General features: G+C 42.3%; 1 protein-coding gene across 8 annotated transcripts in view; it reads left to right on the top strand.

Annotated features, from left to right (window-relative positions):
* Positions 1–376: 376 nt before the first annotated feature.
* Positions 377–20,572, top strand: part of PKHD1 (PKHD1 ciliary IPT domain containing fibrocystin/polyductin) — a 490,229-nt gene continuing 470,033 nt past the window's right edge. For all 8 annotated transcript variants that reach the window (XR_007152423.1, XR_007152424.1, XM_047860172.1 and 5 more), the window contains exons 1-6: positions 377–513; positions 9,572–9,686; positions 11,421–11,555; positions 13,169–13,246; positions 14,077–14,221; positions 18,017–18,125. Coding sequence is in view for 6 of the 8 variants with exons in the window: in XM_047860172.1 (XP_047716128.1) it covers positions 11,504–11,555; positions 13,169–13,246; positions 14,077–14,221; positions 18,017–18,125 (384 nt within the window). In the remaining 2 variants the exon portion in view is untranslated. The remainder of the gene's footprint in view (positions 514–9,571; positions 9,687–11,420; positions 11,556–13,168; positions 13,247–14,076; positions 14,222–18,016; positions 18,126–20,572) is intronic.

Below are 20,572 nucleotides of genomic sequence, written 5' to 3'. Positions count from 1 at the left end.
GTAGTGAGAGTATCAGCCCAGAACTTACCAGTCATTCTTGTTAATGAAGAGACCGGTCATGAATGGAGACCAGCTTTCCAGTGGCCCTTTGTCCTGGGCCCTGTGTTTGGTCACTGACTTATTGGCAAATTCTTTCAATCTCTGTTTGTCTCACAGGGTGGACCTTTACTTAAAATTCTTGTTTGGGCACATGCAGTAAGTGGAGAAAAATGTAAGACATTCTTTCTTTGGTCATTAATAAAAGACCCAGAGGAAAAAGCCTAAGTAGCTTTTGTTAATCATTAAACTTGCCCTATGGTCAGCTCTGAACTTCTACTTTGGCGCATGTTTGGCCAGAACACAAACAAGTTAGGTGAGTTACAGTCCAACATGAGTGAGTTACCTGCACGGTAGCTAAGGGCTGGACTCTAACCAGATAACACAGCCATCGGTGCTTGTCAAGAAAGAAACAAGATCATTTAGAAAGGAAAGATAATTTCTCCCTTGAGTCACAACGGGACAGGAACAGAAAAGGTACCGTTTGATTCAGAAATGTCTCTGCCCTCTCTTTTCTAGGTATTATACCCCTTGCCAATGTTGTGGTGAACAAAAGGAAATGGACGGTCTGTATTAGCAACCTTGCCACTCTGTCTCTGAATTCTCAGGGAGGGGAAGCTTACTGGGGAGGGAGGAAAAGAGGAAGCGGAGGAATGAGAGCAGAGAGAGGCAGAAGGTGAGAGGAGACTTGACCAAATGCACACCACTCTCCTCTGGTTGGAAATTCTCTGGTTAAAAGAATTAAGTGGAGGCTGAGTTTATCCTTAGGAAGAATTATTGGATTAATCATGTTAAGAAAAAGTATACTTATTGATTCGATTGCTCTATTCTAGAGGAAACAGTGCAGGTCTAAGCATAGAATTTTAAGAAAACCAACGTGTAAGTAAATATTTACTTATATTGTCTCAAGCTGGGGAGCAAGCATTGAAATGAAATATTAAAATCATGCAGCCAGACTGAAAATTGACTCTTCTGTGCTGAGGATATTCTGTAGGGTGTAACAGGCAAGTCAAATCCTGTTCTTTGGATGGAGTAGCAAATACTCTTGGGTACCTTTCCCTATGCAGTAGATGTATTTTGGAAAATTGAATGTTTTAAAATTGAATCTTCTTCCAAATAGATGTAAAAATGTAGAGAATTTTGCAACTTACAGGAAAACATGTTGAATCCACTGAGACATGACAGATCTCCTTTCATAAATGCAAGTGGCTTCCATCCCTACTTCATCTGCTAAGGACTTGAAGGCATATACTCAGATTGTCTCTGTTTCCTGAGTTCCTAGCACAGGGCCCCGCATGTACTAGGAATATAATAAATGTTTGTGGAGTTTAATTAAATATAGATGATTTTATATATTGGGTTATCTTAATCAAGACATACCTATAAGATACTTTATTCTAAGTTTCATGCGGATATTCTTTTTTCTGGGAGTTTATTATGGCTTTTATATTTTCTGACATGACGTAAGTATTTTTGCTAGTCTGTTTTCTTAAAAATATAAATTAAATGTATATTTAGTGATATATACATATACTTAATTCTGTAAATTTTGTAACTCTTATTATTATTTAAAAAAATTTGACTTTAATTCCATATAGCTAGCATGCAGTGTTATATTAGTTTTAGGAATATAACATAGTGAGTCAACAATTCTATAGCTTACTCAGTGCTCATCAAGATGAGTGCACTCTTAATCCCTATAACCTATTTTACCCATTCCCTCACCCATCTCCCCTCTGGTAAAGATCAGTTTGTTGCCTATAGTTAACAGTCTTTTCTTTGGTTTGCCTAATTTTTTTGCCTTTGTGCATTTGTTTTGTTTCTTAAATTCCACGTATGAATGAAATCATATGGTATTTGTCTTTCCCTGACTGGCTTATTTTGCTTAGCATTAATGGATGGATCTACTCTCTAGATCCATCCATGTTGTTGTCAATGGCAAGATTTCATTCTTTTTTATGGTTGAGTAACATTCCATTGTATACGTGTATATACCACATCTTCTTGATCCATTCATCTATCGAGGGACACTTGGGGCTGCTTCCATATTTTGGCCATTGTAAGTAACGCTGCAATAAACATAGGAGTGCATATATCCTTTTGAATTAGTGCTTTTGTATTCTTTGGGTAAAAGCCCAGTAGAAGTTTTTAACTTTTAGAACATTTCATAGCCAGTTTTTTTCAAAGAATTTTGTCTGTGCCCTCTGACTTGGGGGTACCCGGGAGGAGCTCGGCAGCTTCTCCAGAACAGGCATCAGGACATTATCCAAGGCATTTGGCTCTTTAGCTGAGCTTCCATAGATTCTGCTCATCTCTCATGTGTGAAAGTCATTTCCTTCAGGTTAGATAAGCCAGGCATAGAGTTTTTAAATATATATTCACCGATTAGAATTTACTAAATACTGTGTGGGACCTTTGCACAGAGATGGTTGTAGAAATAGAAGACCAGGCTCTAGACTTGAGGAACAGATAATTTAAAAGAATAAGCATATATGTACTACGTTGTCCAGGGTGCTTAGGACATAAGGTTCAGAGAGGAAAGGGCAACAAGAACTGGAATGGCTGGATGTTGGAGGAGGTCATTGAGATGACATGACCACTGGTTAACCAGAGCTGGACACGGACAATCAGAGCCTCCTCACCCTCTCCCCTGTCCCCCTGTTTCCACCGCATGAGATGTTTTAGAGGAGACAGCCCTGAGATAGTGATGTGTTGTTGAGCCTATCTGGACAGTATGTGTGACTAAGCTCAGTTAAACCCTCTATTTGAACTTTTAAGATTCTGCAGGCAGGGGTGGAGATCTACTCCTCTTGAGGCTGCTCAAGACAAGCCTCATATGTAGATTCCCTTGCCTCCTAAACCTGCTGTCTCCCATCTGAAGTGGCCTGCCTCTTTCTTCGGTCTCTCCCTGAACTTTGAGTTATGGGGGCCAGTTTGCAAGACCACAATTGGCCATCCAGCCAGGAGACCAAAGAAAAGGTATCTGCAAGCGAAATTCTGGATTGACCAGTGACCTCTAAGCAGGGAGGGGTGGCTTGTATGGTAGATGCTTGTGGACCACCATAGGAGTACAGGGACACCAGAAAACACCAGCTGGACTAATGCACCTGTTGGAGAAACTGAACAGAGTACACTGTGGCAGAGAAGGGGAATGCATATCTCCTGCAGTGGGCTGTCCTCTGCCATTGGTGGTTTGGCCAGACACTGATGCCCAGCTACAGGCTGAAGCTCAGGTTAGAAAGTTGGAAGCAGAGCTGAGATTAAAGAAGGACATGCAGGTATCCACCACTCTGCTGGCTCTGGGGCTGGTAGACAAAGTGGGAGAGCAGAAGGAGGAGTTGAAGAACTTTGTGAGCCATGTTTCAAAGCTAGGAAGGCAAAAAATGCTCTGGATTCAGATTCCAGCACGTATGACAGTGCCTGATTGGGATGTGAGGAAGCGGAATCCCTGGGGAAGTGAGGAGAGCAAAGAGGAGGATGTTGAGGGGGTTGTTGTGAAATGGACAAAGGACCCTGTGTCATCTCACCCCTAATACAAAGAAGAACAAAAGCATAGCAATGGCAAGCCCAGCTGGCGGGGCAGCCCCCAGTTCAGGAAACATTCACGAGAGAATACACTCCTGCTGAACTTACTGATACAGTTGCCAAAATCCAGCAAAAGGTCAGGGTGAGTATCTGGGCATGGTTAGTGATGCTGTGAGATGGACAAAAGAGTTCATGTAGCTTCTCTGACCAGGCCCAGGAGGCAGAGAAGATAGCAACGTCACCACATATCTGCCCTCCAGTATACCTGCACAGTGCTCAGGGGTTCAAAGGACTCACTTCTTTACATATTGGATTATTCTAGCCTGCAGGGAGGCTTGGCCCAATAAGGGGGGATCTCCTGGGCACATGGGTCTGTGGAAATAGGTAGAGGGGGTGCAGCAAATTCTTAGGGAATTGGAAATGAGATAGTAAATCTATGCCCTTGTCTTTGAAGGCACATTTGCTGCAAAAATGAAAGCCAAGTTTCTCCAGTGTGCCCTCACTCCTGGTATGGGTTGCTGAGATCCATGCTGAGTCCAAGTGTGGACAAGACATTTATGATGTTGGGCAAGCCATTGCTGATCTTGGTGAAACTTACAAATCATGGGAATTGGTATGGGCTGTGGGAAACACCTGAGACAGAGGGGGAACTCAAAAAGCCAAACAGTGGGGCACCTGTGTGGCTCAGTTGGTTGAACATCTAGCTTCAGCTCAGGTTATGATCTTGCAGTTCGTGAGTTTGAGCCCCACGTTGAGCTCACTTCTGTCAGTCTGCCAATGCAGAGCCTGCTTTGGATCTTCTGTCCCCCTCTCTCAGCATCTCCCCTGCTTGCACTCTCCCCACCAAAAAATAAAAAGCCTAAAAGCTATTGCAACTGGCTGTAAAAGATCTGATCAAAGTAATGAGGATGCAACCTTGGTTTGATGTCCTTGCTGTCAGGACTCCACCTGAAAAGACAGACGGGCAACCCAATGCTGTGTTGGTCAGCCTATGGAAAACCTTAAAACCTGAACAACAGTTCAGACCAGCTCCATTTGCCCCTACCATCCCTGTTGCCCACCTTCTCTAGCAGGGGCCTCGGGAATACAGTCCTATTTGGGGTGGGTGCCTCCCACAACTTCCATATAGAATGCAGCCCAGGATTGCCTCTAGGTGAGGGTCATTGAAGGAGGTCAGAGGTCTCATGTGCTGTTTACTATTCACTGGTTCCCCAGAAATTAGCAAATGGTAGCTCTGGTGGACACTGGAGCTAAGTGCACTCTAATGCATGGTCACCCTCAGAAGTTTTCTGGCTCCCTCAGCACCATTGATGGTCACAGATGATAAACATATGTCAGGGAGATCCCTTTGACACTACAAATTGGGCAACCTCCCCGACAAGAATATAAAGTTTTTATTTCTTCAATGCCAGAGGATATATTGCACATTGATATCCTACAAGGTCAAACTCTGCAAAACTTAATCGGTGAATTCTGCCTCCAGGTTACAGTAATCAAACCAGTGCTGAGGAGAAACACTAGCTGGGTATCAGGAAGTCCACCACCCCCTTGAAGAATGCTAAGTGTCAAACAATATTTGTGTCAAACAATTGTTAAATTGCTTGGGAGACACAAGGAAATAGGAAAACTATCCAAGAACTGCACCGAGTGGGTATTGCAGGCCTTGCCCATAATGCTTTCAACAGAGGGGTATAGCGAGTAAAAACGTCAGATGGCTGGGAATGCAAGCTGGTGCAGCCACTCTGGAAAACAGTATGGAGGTTCCTTAAAAAAGTAAAAATAGAACTACCCTATGACCCAGCAATTGCACTACTAGGCATTTATCTACGAGATACAGGTGTGCTGTTTTGAAAGGACACGTGCACCCCCATGTTCATAGCAGCACTATCAACAATAGCCAAAGTATGGAAATAGCCCACATGTCCATCGATGGATTAATGGATAAAGAAGATGTGGTGTATATATACAATGGAGTATTACCCGGCAATCAAGAAGAATGTAATCTTGCCATTTGCAACTATGTGGATGGAACTGGAGGGTATTATGCTAAGTGAAATTAGTCAGAGAAAGACAAAAATCATATGAATTCACTGATATGAGGACTTTAAGAGACAAAACAGATGAACATAAGGGAAGGGAAACAAAAATAATATAAAAACAGGGAGGGGGACAAACAAGAAGAGACTCGTAAATATGGAGAACAATCTGAGGGTTACTGGAGGGGTTGTGGGAGTGGGGATGGGCTAAATGGGTAAGGGGCACTAAGGAATCTACTCCTGAAATCATTGTTGCATGCTAACTAATTTGGATGTAAATTAAAAAAAAAGTCAGATGGCTCATGGAGGATGATCATAGGGTCCAAAAATTGACTAATGTGGTGCCCATCACTTATGCATATGGCTGTGCCCAACATTGCTACCATTGTAGATGCCTTGGACACAATCCTATGAATGTACCATCCTATGCCAGACTAGCAAATGCCTTTTGCAGTATACCACTGGCTACTGTGTCACAAGATCAATTTTGCCTTCATGTCGGAGGGGCAAAATGGACAATTCAGGTGCTTCCCCAAGGCTACCTACACGGCTCCACAATATGTTACCAGAGGGTAATAGGAGACCTGTCCCTGTTCTCCTTCACATCAATAAAATGGGCCCATTACATTGATGAGATAGAATATTAACATGTGAAGACTAGTCCCTGCTGCAGAACACTTTGTAGGCTTTGCTAAAACATCTGTGCAGGAGAAGACAGGCATTGAACCCACAGAAAATTCAGGGCCAAGGCACTGCCACGAAGTGTTTGGTTGTTTAGTTGGATAAGATGCGTGTCATCCCAGAAGCTAGGATTGATAAGGTGCGAGCCTATCTAACCCCTAAGAATATGAAAGAGATGCAAGCCTTTGTATGGGTTTGGAGGTTTATTCTGTACCTGGTACCATGTCTCCACCCCATACTCCACTTAGTAAAGAAAGGGCACATATAGAACTGGGGATCAAAACAACAAGCTGCCTTTGAGAAAGCGAAAATATTAGTAAAGGAGATTAAAGCTCTGGGCCTCTCCCAAGCAGGGCTACCATGTCTGTGACTCCACAAGGTATGGGCTGGGCACTATAACAGAGACAACCAAAGGACAGAGTACCCCTAGGGTTTTAGTCCCAGCTCTAGAAGGGGGTAGAAATCCAATATGCTCCCATAGAACAATGGCTCCTAGCAGTATTCCCAGTGTTCCTCCTGGTAGAGTGTCTCATGAAGGAACAGCATATCATGATAGAAACTTCTCGTCCCATCAAGAGATGTGTTACAAATATGTCCCACTGACCCGCCTCTGCCATGGCCAAACCCCCCACTTTGACTAAGTGGCTTGGCTATTCGCAGCAGAGGAGAGAGAGCCCACTGTGTCAAAAATGTGGGTGCTATTAGCCCATGTTGAGTATGTAGATCCTCCAGATGCTCCCACCCCTCTTCCTGTGGTAGCTCCTGAGGCCCTGGCAGCCTGTAGAGAGGAAATGGGGGAAATTCCTACCCATGCCTGGTATAGAGATGGGTCTAGTCAGGGCAACCTTCTATATGGACTGCAATTACCATTCAGACCGACACCAACACCATCTGGATTGAAGTAGGAACAAACCTCAACAGCCAATGGGCTGAACCCTGTGGTTTGGCTGGTGGTCACTAATGCATCCTGCCTGTTAACCCTTTGCACTGACAGTTGGACTTTACTACAGAGATGAACCCTATGGCTTAAATAATTGGAAGCCAAAGGATAGATATTCATGAATAAGTCCTTGAGGGGTCAGGATATGTAGAAAGACATTTTGGTCCATCAGCAAGAGCCTGAAGTAGTCCTCACTGTCTTCCACATCCCAGATTGTAGGGTACTGACACCCTGTTGCAATCTAGGAAGCTGAAGCACTAGCCCAGGTACAAACCCTAGCAACTGATCCATCCGTAGATAAAGCAGATTGGACACATATGAAGAGAGGTCACTACAGCACCCAAATAAGATGGCATATGGCCAAGGATATCATATTGCCCCCCAAATACAGTGACTAGGTTAATGCACTAACATCATGTCTGTTCTAAACAACATCCAAGGCCATTACCAAAGGAGTCTGGGGCCATCCACTGGAGTTCCCAACTAGTGATGGAGCCTGAAGCCTGCTTTGGATTCTGTGTCTCCCTCTGTCTCTGTCCCTCCCCTGCTTGTGTGTGCGCGCGTTCTCTCTTTCAAAAATAAATAACTAAACTTAAAACAACAACCACAACAACAAAGAAAAACAAAAATCAAAGGTCATGATGTAAAAGACTGGGCAAAACAACATGGCAGTGAATGTAGGTCCCATCTCCCCTTATAACCTGCAAGCAACCAGGTTGGTAGAATGAAAAAATGTAATATGAAAGCAGTAGATTAAACTACTAACAAGTAAAATAATTGGGCTGGATGGGCTAAAATACTCTTCCAGACTTTAATACATTCAAATGAAAAATCAGTAGGGACCATTACCCCATATACCAGATTAGGGACTCCTAGTAAGACACTAAAAATGGCAATGATATGAAGTCGTGAAAAACAGCCATTGCCCCAACTCTCTATGGATCACTGTGCAATGCTGCTGAGAACACCAAGGCCCATCATACCTGGGAAAGGCATTATCTGTTGGAGTTTGCAATGGGATGTTGTGCCGGAATGTGTGAATTACTTCACATCCCTGGTAAAAGGGAACTGCTCAGTCTCCTCTGGGATCCGGTTGTCCTGCTGCAAGCTGGACCTGTTGAAATGTACTATGCCTGAAATGGACTGTACATCATTGAAAGAAGGAGAAGGTGAAGGTCTTGATCTGGCATATGCTCCCCTCAGTTCATCTCCTCTCCCTTGCCTCTCCTGGCTCACATGTATGGCATGCACAACTAGGTCACGTGTCTAAAGCTGCCAAACTCCCCCTCCTCAAGGCCAGGTGGGTGTGTTCTGTTTTCAACTGGTACAATTTGGCCACCATCTTTGTCCCTCCATTGGCCTATAGGATGTCATGGCACACACAGATGCCCTTACTGCATTCACCCAGCAAGCCTTAAACGATAGCCAGCAAAAGTCTGTCCTTACCAAATACACAAATGTCTCTAATGAGAAAAACTATCCTCCAAAACAGGACGGCTTTGGACATTATTATTGCCTCTAAAAGAGGCACCTGTGCCAGAATGTTGTCTGTTCACACCTGTTGAGTCTGCTAATTAAATCACAAAAACACAAGTGAATGCCCTGAGTGATGTTGATGAGGGAGCATAAGGCAAGTTGACTGGCCGCAAACACCACCTCCCACTCCCAGGTGGGATATGTGTGATATTCCTAGGCACTCCTGGCTGCCCAAGAACAAAGGAAAGGGGAACAACAAATGATAAACTGGTAGAGATCACAGTCCTGCAGGACCTAACTTTCTGTCACCCCTCCATAGAGATATGTGAAACAAAGGCAGAAGCAAATGGCAGATAGCATTCAATTTCCTTGTAACCTGCAGCCCACTGACAAATACTTGAGGCTGGCAGAGTAAAATGTTTCTCCAGGAACTCCTTACTATCTTCCTGTTAATTAATGCTTTGCTAGAGGGAAAAACAACTTTAGCTTGACAATAGCTAGGCCTCCAGTATCCGGTGAGGCTTCTTTAGCATATGAAAACCTCACTAAAAACTTCCCCTGGACTTTACCTTCCCCAACCCCATAGATATAACCGGTCTTTCTTCATGGTCCCAGGGCAGCAATTTCTGCCCACGGTCCTGCCCCCTGCTTCAATAAGTCACCTTTTTGCACCAAAGATGTTCTCAAAAATTCTTTCTTCGTCGTGGGCTCCGGACCCCACAAACCCTATCACCCCCAAAAACCTCATCAGTTTGACCCCCGCCTTGGAGACTTGGTAAATGAACGGTTTGGATCATGGGACTTTTGATGGGAAAAAATGTTACTTATAATGAGGATCATTATCTTAATCTATGTTTTCTTTTGCATGTGCCTATAGTGTTGCTGTGGTATCTGCCTCTAAGTGCAGCCAAGTGGCTGTCAAATGAGCCACCTCGGTCGGTGCTGGTGAAAGCCCTTGCTGACCACTCTGGGCACAGCAGAAGAGGGCGCAGGTGAGATTGCATACAATGGTTAGGAGGAGGGATCATCGAGAGGTCATGACCTCCAGTTGACCCGAGAGCTAACCTGGAGGCTCCTTTTCCCTCCCCCTCTGCTTGAAATGTACACTCTTCCCACTTGTCTGAGAGACCACCAGGTCACAGCCTTGAGAGAGCACTGTGGTGCTGAGACTACCTGCCTGGTATATGTGTTTGAATCCGGTTGAGGCCTCTATGAAACATTTAAGATTCAGGCAGGCAGGTGCAGAGATTTACTCATCCTGAGGATGCCCAAGACAACCCTGTAGGTAAGTTTCCTTGCTTGTTGAGCCTGCTGCCTTCCAATCTGGAGTGGTCTGTCTGCCTCTTTCCTTGGTCTCTCCTTGCCTTCTGTGGAATGGAGCAGCATAGGAACCAACACGGGGGACAGATACCACAGAGGAGGCAGCTCCTGAGCTGGGCCGTGAAGGAAGGACAGCTTTTCATTACGCAATGAGAGAGTTTGGGGAGTGTAGAAAGCTGCCCTCAGGAGGCAAGAAAGGGGCTGACCTGATGAAGGCTTGTCTGAGAGGTGGTGAGGGGAACTGTCCAGTGCCGAGAAGGGTTCGTTTGGTTTGGAGAGCCATGCCAGGGAAAGCTGGGAAGGTAGGGGGCCAGATCATGGTTAGACTGAAAAGTCAGAGCCAGGGCTTTGCAGTGGAAATAGAGAGCCCTTGAAAAGAAAACATTTGTGGGGTATCTCCTTCGTGTTAGGCCCTGTGTTAATATCTTTGCATATAGCACCTCAGTTAATCTTGCTAAAAATCCTGAGAGGTATTCTTAGGGTCATTTTAGTAGTGGTGGAGGTTTTGCATTGAATTAAAAAAGCATTGAGCAGAAAAATGGCACAGTAAAGGACAGGGTTTAAGGAAGATAGGTCAGCTAAGCTGGGCCTGTGGAATGGGGTAGAGAGACCTTGAAATCATGGGGTCTAGTTTGGAGGCTCCAGCTTTTTCTTCCTCCATTTCTTTCTTCCCTTTCTCCTCTGCTGTGAGGACGAGACCGTTTCCCCCAAATTCCCATTAGTACCATTTTTTCAACCCAGTACCATACTTAACATTTGCTTTGTTAAGCTTTTTACTTTTTTGTGTTGATTGGTTTCCTGGAGGACTGAGACTTTTTTTTTTTTTTTAATGTCTATTTATTTTTGAGAGATATAGACAGCAAGCAGGGGAGAGGCAGAGAAAGAGGGAGACACAGAATCCAAAGCAGGCTCCAGGCTCTGGGCTGTCAGCACAGAGCCTAACGCAGGACTCGAACCCATGAATTGTGAGATCATGACCAGAGCTGAAGTTGGACGCTTAACCACTGAGCCACCCAGGTGCCCCTGAGACTCTTTTAGAAACAAAACAACCTACCCTACTCCTCACACCGCAACTACCATTAACTTGTATCTTGATATCTAGAATTTAGTATTTTTTAAATTAAGCTTTTCCGTAATGAGTTATTGAAAGAGGCTATCAGTATTTACCCAGCTTAAACATGCATAAAATAAGTTGGTGAGAAAGGGGGAGGAGGTGAAATAGTGATGATTTTATATGAGATTCTTAGAGTACTCTTTTCTCCTGAGCTTGGGAGGATAGTGGGTCGATTTGAAGACTCTAGGGCCATGTAGGTATCACTTCCTTAATTCCCCAAGTTTTGGCCCCATAAAGTAGTAGTATGTAAGTAAAAAATGATAGTAATTTGTCATTTTATTTTTTTATAAAGCACAAAAGCTATGCTGCTCCAACAAAACTGAATATGCTTTCAATATCTGAGCAATTTTGAAAGGATTGATTTAAGTGGACAGGATGACTGGCTGGCTGATCTCTCTGATGAGTGCTGAAATACTACTTTTGGCAGGTGAGTAGGATGTGTTTCGAAGGGATTATAGATAGAGCACAACAAGTTGCCTTGAGAACTATTTTACTGATACTTAAAATATTATCTGGGGAAAGTCTTCAAGTATCTGCTCTGGGTGTAAATTTTCTCTGCTTAAAAATTATTTTTTTCTGCTTAGTAGGCTATATATTAAATAGCTATGAATATATGTATATATTCATATATATACTTACATATATATTCATATATACACATATATATTCATATACATATTCACATATACATTCATATATATATATATATATATATATGAATTAATGGCCAATGGAGGTTGCTGTCATAATCTAGAGCTTCTAATAATAATTTATAACCTTCTTTTTAGAATTCGTTTTTGAGCCATGTGATGTAATTCTTTTTAGATTTATTGCTTTATCTTCCCAAAGGGAATAGTTTATCTTGTCTTAGCAGTTAATAACTGCTTGTATTAAACTCTTCTTTCCTCAAATCATGTCTCTAACTTTCTCTGTGAGCTTACTTACCTTTGGTATCTTTTTATGGTATTCGTTTTTGGTCTGCTTTAGGTAGAAGTATCTAATACACTTTTGAGGGGGAAGCATGGGTTGGCCTGGCTGGGACTGCTGTGAATAATTGTGTTGATGTGACTGATTCCCCACCATCCTCGGTTGTGCATTATGCCACCTACATAAATGTACATGGAAGCCCTGGGCTACCCAGGGTTAGCATGGCCTGGATTATCCATTGACTTTTCTGATATAAGAACTGAAAAATGTTCTATAGATAGTATGTTGCCTATCTAGGACCTCACTGAGGAGTTGACTGATTTTTGATGGCTCCTTGAATTTACTTTGCCTTGGCCGAGGCATGTCCAGGAGATCTTCAAAGATGAGGGTTTGGTTGCCATGTTCAGCCAATGGTCTCTCTGGGAGAACCCAATCTAGCCTAGCATGTGTAGTCTATAGTATTGTTGTTGTTTTCAAGGAAATTCCAGCCCTGATCCATGCTTCAGCCTCTCTCTGAGACGGCAAGGCAAACATCTACAGAATTTTGTATCCTTCTGGGGAGTTGCTCTGATATATTTAAAAGGAGGAAACTAGAGGATGGTAAATGGAGACAGGAGGATTTAAATAGGAACAGAAACTTCTAGAAGTTTCTCCTCTTCTCTGGGAAGTGGATATGTAAGAAATAATTGGTGGCTAAATTATGACTCCCTGATTAAAGGGTGGGAAAGAAACAAGAGATATTATGTGTTTAATTAGAAGCCAAATGTGTCCTTGAGGTCCTTTCCAAAGAAAGTAGGAATTCAGGATTGTTCTGGGGAACACTAGGTTTTTGGGTGTCCAAGAAGAGTGGATCAGACAGAACTTTCCTTAAGATCAAAGTTTTGAAGGTGTGATCCCCAGACCAGTAGAACTAGCAGCACCTGGTCATAAATGTAAATTCTTGGGCCCTACCCTAAACCTGCTGAATCAGAAACTCTGGGGTGGGACCCAGCAATCTGTGCTTTATCAAGCCCTCCTGGTGATTCTGAGGAATGCTAAATTTTGTTTTTATAATGTTAGGGAAGCAGGTGTATTGAATCTGAACTTCAAAACCAGTGTTTTTCTTATTTACAGTGTCTTCCCTGCGTTTCCACATTGAGCCTGAAGAAGGTAGTCTTGCTGGGGGAACGTGGATCACAGTCCTTTTTGATGGTAGGTTTGGGTCTTACCAAATGCAAGTTTCTTACTTACTAAGAATCCTAAATAATGTGAGTCTTCTTCCTTGGCTAAGGACAGGTATAAAAGAGGGCCTGAAGGGTGTTGGACCCACTGACTGACTTCTGTGTTTCCACATGCTCACTTGCTGATATCACAGAAACAGAGCACATCACACCATTTTATGCCTGTATCCACCTTCTTATCCCAAGCTGTGGGGATGGGACCCTAGGAACTGTAGATGAGATAGGGAAGAGTGCAGCATAGAACTTAGCAATGTGTTCCCCAGAATCTTAGTTTGCTTCCTTGCAGATGATTCTATATGTAGGAACTTTTTAAAAAATATTTTTATTTATGTTTGAAACAGCGTGTGCAAGCAGGGGAGGGGCAGAGAGAGATGGGGACAGAATCTGAAGCAGGCTCCAAGTTCTGATCTTTTAGCACAGAGCCCGACGCGGGACTCGAACTCATGAGCCGAAGTTGGACGCTTAACTGACTGAGCCACCCAGGTGCCCCTGTATGTGGGAACTTCTAAACCATGGCTTAGTTTACCCACCTGTACCAGTGTAAAGAATAATTTTGAGGACTGAAAAATTCCTGGATTTAAGTGGATGGACCTGAAGAGAGAGAGAAAATTCTTTTTTATACACTCGTAAATGAGAACATTCATTTACACAGCAGTCATAAATGCATTTGGAAATGAGGAGTAGTAATTTAATCCTTAGGCAAGCTCAGTGTCTCACAGTGCTCCTGTGTGGCCATGTTTTTATGTTCTGTGTGGATTACAGCTCTGTTTAGCCTCAAATTCCCTTTTCCCTGGTGTTTAGGTTTGCACTTAGAGCTCCTTTATCCTACCGATGGCTCTCAGCTGGAGATACACCTGGTGAACGTGGTTGTGCCTGGCCTGCCGAGCATCCCTTGTGACGTCTCTCCTGTCTTCTTGGATTTGCCACTGGTGATGTGCAGGACCAGGTACTCCTGTCAGCGTGTGAGAAAGATCAGACAGGTTGAGTGCTTTGCTTATCTCCGTGGATTTTGGTAGAGCAATCCTTGCTGACTGTGGTTATCAGCTACAGCTTTAAAAAGGTTGCCTGTGAATACGCTTCACCAGAGTTCCCTATCAGGGCTCTAGGGCCTAAGGGAGGATGAGAATATAAGGAAGATTTTTGAGAACCTGAGATATTTATAAGGAGGGGTTGGATTGTGTTTTCATCTGTGTTTTCTTGGTGGTGGTGGTGGTAAGGAGCTCTGTCACTATCAAGATTTCAATAAATAGTGCCATTTTACCATCTAAAGAACTCATCTTTTGAACTAGGCATAATCGTTAATGATTGAGCATAAACCCAACACTAGTTAGAAAGGAAATTTGCTTTATTCCTCAGTGTATTTCCTTTTTGGTATGATTTGTACAGGATTCCAGGTAATCTATCTATCATCCTACTTAAGTTTTTTTTTGTTTTGTTTTTGGCTTACAAAGTTTTCACATTCATTCTTTCCCCACTCATATCTTAGAGATGCTGCATGAAAGTGGATCATTGGTTGAGAGAAAAAAAATCATCGTTTCCTTTTGTTTTTTGTTCCCTCCTTCAGCAAGGCTCCCTGTCTTCCATTTCTGTCTACGGAAATCCTAACCTGCGAATGTCACCTCTTCCCTGAACATACAACTGAGTGTGATCTTTCCCTTCTTTGAGAGGGGGACAAATAGGGGCTGAAATCCAAGTGATGGTTACAACACCTTTGAGGAGGAAGCACCTTTTGCAGTTTACACAAAGGCATGGCATGTGTGGCCTCAGCGGCCCTGTGCCTCAGCTCTACGTTTCTCATGACTTTATGCCTGTTGTTCACTTCTCAGATTCATCCTAGAATTAAGTGCCTTGAGGACAGGAGATGTGTTTAACACCACCTTTGTAGTCCTTACGGTACTTAGCACAGTATCTTGTGAGGAGAAGATGGTCTATAAATGTCTCTTAAACTGAACTTTCTTATAGCCCTGCTGTTGGTTTTAAAACTGGGTTGCATATTTTCCTTAGGTTTTATGGTATACTTGGGCATAGAGTTCCTGCAAGAACTTGCCATGAAACTCTGAAGATCAAAACTCTGAGATCTATCCCCTCAATTCCAACATACTAATGATTTTATTTTTTTAAAATGTTTATTTATTTATTTTTGAGAGAGAGAGAGAGAGAGAGAGAGAGAGAGAGAGAGGGGAAGGGAGGGAGAGGGAGAGCTGGGGGGAAGGGTAGAGGGAGAGGGAGACAGAGAATCCAAAACAGGCCCAGTGTGGACAGCAGAGAAACTGATGCAGGGCTGAACTCACGGACTGTGAGATTATGACCTAACTGAAGTCGGACACTTAACCAACTGAGACTGAACCATACTAATTAATATGGGTGTCCCCCATACTAATGATTTTAAGATGCACCGTTGATGTAAATAATCTTTTTAGAGGAAACGAAACACTATGTCTTATATGTGCTTGTTGGTTAAAAAGTATTGTTCAGTTAACATTCCAATGTGAAAAAAATGCACATTTTATCATCAGTACTCTCATATTCATTATCATAAAGATGTATCTGCTTTCACCAAAACAGGGATCATAGCCTCTAAATCAGCACTGTCTAATCAAAACATTACACAAGCCACAAATGTAATTTAAAATTTTCTAGTAGCCACATTAGAAAGTCAAAAGAAACAAGTGAAATTAATTGTAATAATTTATTTAACTCAACATATCCAGAATATTATTTCATATGTAATCAATATATGAATTATTAACGATATATATTTTATATAGTTTTTGCACACCAAGTCTGCAAAATCCAGTGTATATTTTACACTCCTAACACATCTTATTTGGGACGAGCCCCATTTCAAGTGTTCATTAACCACCCATGGCATTGGATGGTGCAGATTTAAATATTTAAAGTCATACTGAAGATTTCGATGAGAAGGTTTGTAGGGGACACACTTCTTAATGCTAGCTCCTTATTGATCATATTCCCCCTCTTAGAAAAATCAACATGAATGGCAGCATCAAAGAGGCAGAGAAATCACTGTGATATTTGTGAAAAGAGGAGAGAGGGTCTAGGACTTTCTTGATGGGTATATGAAGTGTTCATGGGCTGCTTGAATATTATGAAGTCAAGAATTTTTGGGGTAACGTAAAATCAATTCCTTTTATCAGGAGGAGCCTAGGATTCAAGCCCCACTTTGCCCCTGACCTATGGTGTTCACACACATAAATATCTTAATCTATTTGGAACTGTCAAAAATTTTTAATGGAAACTAGAATTAGACTATCTATCAATGTCCCTTCCAAGTCTTAAAGTCCCATGAACTTACGATTCTGACAAACAAGACAGGTTTTCTTTTTTTTTAATTTTAAGGACTTTCAGTAAAACAATTACATTTTGCCGAAGGATCCAATCTTTATTTTTTTAAATTTTTTTTATTTTTTCAATATATGAAGTGTATTGTCAAATTGGTTTCCATACAACACCCAGTGCTCATCCCAAAAGGTGCCCTCCTCAATACCCATCACCCACCCTCCCCTCCCTCCCACCCCCCATCAACCCTCAGTTTGTTCTCAGTTTTTAAGAGTCTCTTATGCTTTGGCTCTCTTCCACTCTAACCTCTTTTTTTTTTTCCTTCCCCTCCCCCATGGGTTCCTGTTAAGTTTCTCAGGATCCACATAAGAGTGAAATCATATAGTATCTGTCTTTCTCTGTATGGCTTATTTCACTTAGCATCACACTCTCCAGTTCCATCCATGTTGCTACAAAGGGCCATATTTCATTCTTTCTCATTGCCACATAGTACTCCATTGTGTATATAAACCACAATTTCTTTATCCATTCATCAGTTGATGGACATTTAGGCTCTTTCCATAATTTGGCTATTGTTGAGAGTGCTGCTATAAACATTGGGGTTTCCCTATGCATCAGTACTCCTGTATCCCTTGGGCAAATTCCTAGCAGTGCTATTGCTGGGTCATAGGGTAGGTCTATTTTTAATTTTTTGAGGAACCTCCACACTGTTTTCCAGAGTGGCTGCACCAATTTGCATTCCCACCAACAGTGCAAGAGGGTTCCATTTCTCCACATCCTTTCCAGCATCTATAGTCTCCTGATTTGTTCATTTTGGCCACTCTGAGTGGCGTGAGGTGATATCTGAGTGTGGTTTTGATTTGTATTTCCCTGATGAGGAGTGACGTTGAGCATCTTTTCATGTGCCTGTTGGCCATCTGGATGTCTTCTTTAGAGAAGTGTCTATTCATGTTTTCTGCCCATTTCTTCACTGGGTTATTTGTTTTTCGGGTGTGAAGTTTGGTGAGCTCTTTATAGATTTTGGATACTAGCCCTTTGTCCAATATGTCATTTGCAAATATCTTTTCCCATTCCGTTGGTTGCCTTTTAGTTTTGTTGGTTGTTTCCTTTGCTGTGCAGAAGCTTTTTATCTTCATAAGGTCCCAGTAGTTCCCTTTTGCTTTTAATTCCCTTGCCTTTGGGGATGTGTCAGGTAAGAAATTGCTACGGCTAAGGTCAGAGAGGTCTTTTCCTGCTTTCTCCTCTAGGGTTTTGATGGTTTCCTGAGGATCCAATCTTTAAAGTCTAGTAGGTGAGTGGATCTAGAAGGCAAATAGACCTAGGAATCCTTGGTAATCGCCATTTCACAGGTGCAGGGAGGAAATTTAAAGTGGTCAGGTGGGGCGGCTGGCTTTGGTAATTCTGTCTTTGATTCACAAGGGCATCCACTTTCTGCCTGCAGATCCCTGCTGTCTGAAGCACATGAGGGGCTGTACTACCTGGAAGTGCACTCTGGGGGACAGGTGGTAGGCAGCCCAAGTCCAGGACCGTGGGACCGCTGTACTTTCCAGGTGGGTTCTAAGGATGGAGCAATGTGTGTTTGCTGTCTGAGGGAGTTTTTGTGCTATCGACAGGCAACTTACAAGTCAGGGTCTGCTTCGCCAGGGTAAGAAGAAAGGTGGATGGTGGTTGTGGGGTTTCTGAGTCTGTACCAATGCAAGTTAAGTATTGAGCACTTGGATGTCAGGTTCTATGCTTTATGTACATTAATTTGATGCTTGCAACAATTATATGGGGTACCTATTTATTGTGGTTTTACAGATGAGTGACTTGAGGCTCAGGTAGATGAAATAATTTGCCCATCTCCTCAATAATTTTCCTGTGTCCTCTAGGTAGTAAATGACAGAACTAGGATTCTTTAAAAATTGGTTTTTAATTTTTTATTGACATATGATGTCCTGTTACTTTCAGGTATATATCATAGTGATTTGATACTTTGATACATTACAAAATGATCCCTATGATAAGTCTAGGTTAGAATCTGTCATTATACAGAGTTATTACAATGTTATTGACTGTATTCCCTCTGCTGGTGGGAATGTACATTGGTACAGCCACTGTGGAAAACAGTAAGCAGGTTTCTTAAAAAAATTAAAAATAGAAATATGATCCAGGGATTTATCTTCTTGATAATTATCTGATGAAAATGCAAACACTAATTTGAAGAGAGATATGCACCCCTATGTTTATTATTTACAATAGCCCAGACATGGAAGCAGCCCAGATGTCCATCTATTTCTTTCTTTCTTTCTTTCTTTCTTTCTTTCTTTCTTTCTTTCTTTCTTTTTCTTTCTTTCTTTCTTTCTTTCTTTCTTTCTTTCTTTCCTTCTTTCCTTCTTTCTTTCTTTCCTTCTTTCTTTCCTTCTTTCTTTCCTTCTTTCTTTCCTTCTCTTTCCTTCTTTCTTTCTTTCTTTCCTTCTTTCTTTCCTTCTTTCTTTCCTTCTTTCCTTCCTTCCTTCCTTCCTTCCTTCCTTCATGGAATATTACTCAGTTATAAAAAAGAATAAACTCTTACCATTTGCAACAATATGGACAGAACTAGAGGGTAGTGTGCTAAGTGAAATAAGTCAGATAGAGAAAGACAAATACTGTATGATTTCACTTACATGTGGAATTGAAAAGGACTAGGATTTGAACCTGTGTCAGACTTTAAATCTTCTAAACTGAAGCCCATAGAGGAGCCAGAAAGATGATCATCGTGGGTCAGTGTTTCATTTTATAGCTGCAATTCTCCTGAGTCTTGGTAGGATGAAGGGACTCAGGACCCAAGTTGTACCTCTGCCTCTGCTTTGTGCTCTATTTCTGCTACTCTTTCCAACATGAGATTGAAAGGGCATTTGCTGATGGCATTCTCCTTCAAACTTAGAGCCAAATGGAAGCAGAGAGAGGGAGAGTTTATGAGCTAATGCCTAACTTATTTTGGAGAAGCAATATGTATACTTGGTCTTAATTTTATGTTTGGTTCAGCCTATTGTCCATTTCAGATTAGTTTCACACCAATCTCTCAAAAGGGAAGGTGCTAGACTTTTCACAAAAGGTTGAGGTTTGACAGTGTTCCTTGTGATGATTGTACTTCCCATAGGGTGCCTCTGTTGAAGGGTTGCTCATAACAGTATTAGTCATTCATGCTCCTTTAGAGCAAGAATTCATCCCCCCAAATCATCCCTGTTACCATCCACTCTTTATGTAGGCAGTCCGTTTACAAATTTGGAATTTGCTGTCAGTTCACATTTAACAGCTTGTCTCTCACTTCAAGAGAAGCTTGTTTTCTGGAATTTTGCTTCTGCACATATGCAGCAGAAAGAAAAAAAAAACACTCTTATTAAGACCCACACCACCACCTCTACACTGTCTCTGTAGATGTAACAGCAGATGGATGGCCAGGCACCCTCCCTAACCACCATGCTGTTTTTGGTTTTGATGTTCCTTTCACCCCAGATAGTAGTTTTCCTACTTATTAAAGATTGGGAGGGAGAGCAAGGGGAGAGAAGAGAAGCACTTCCTAAAATTGCACATTAAAGAAAACAAGTCCTCAAGTGCTTCGTCTAGCTTGGCGAGTTGATGAAAAATCACCAGGGGATGCAGTTAATGAGAGGCATTCCAAGCTAAATAAAACACGGTGTGTCTCTTTGTTTTGGGACTGGGGGAACCGTGAGTATTAAAAATTAATTCCATCTCGCCAGTCCACTTCAAAGAGCCTGCTGCAGGCGCTGACAAGTTTGAACAACTCACAGAAGGTTTATCAAGCAGCTGGTGGCTGTGGCTTCACTATCCTGATCTGCTGTGTTTCCTCTCCCCCATCTCACTCAGGCTGACCTCACTCGGGCTCAGGGATCAGCGTGCGGGAAGCTTGATTTGGAAGCTCATTAATTTTTCATTTTGTCATGTCTCTCGCTTGGTGGGTGGACGGAGCCTGTTTTCCTTAGAAATACACCATTTTTATGTCATGTCAGCTCAG

The sequence above is a fragment of the Prionailurus viverrinus genome, chromosome B2 (assembly GCF_022837055.1).
Source record: "Prionailurus viverrinus isolate Anna chromosome B2, UM_Priviv_1.0, whole genome shotgun sequence".
Taxonomy (NCBI): domain Eukaryota; kingdom Metazoa; phylum Chordata; class Mammalia; order Carnivora; family Felidae; genus Prionailurus; species Prionailurus viverrinus.
This window is presented reverse-complemented; position numbering and strand designations above follow the sequence as displayed.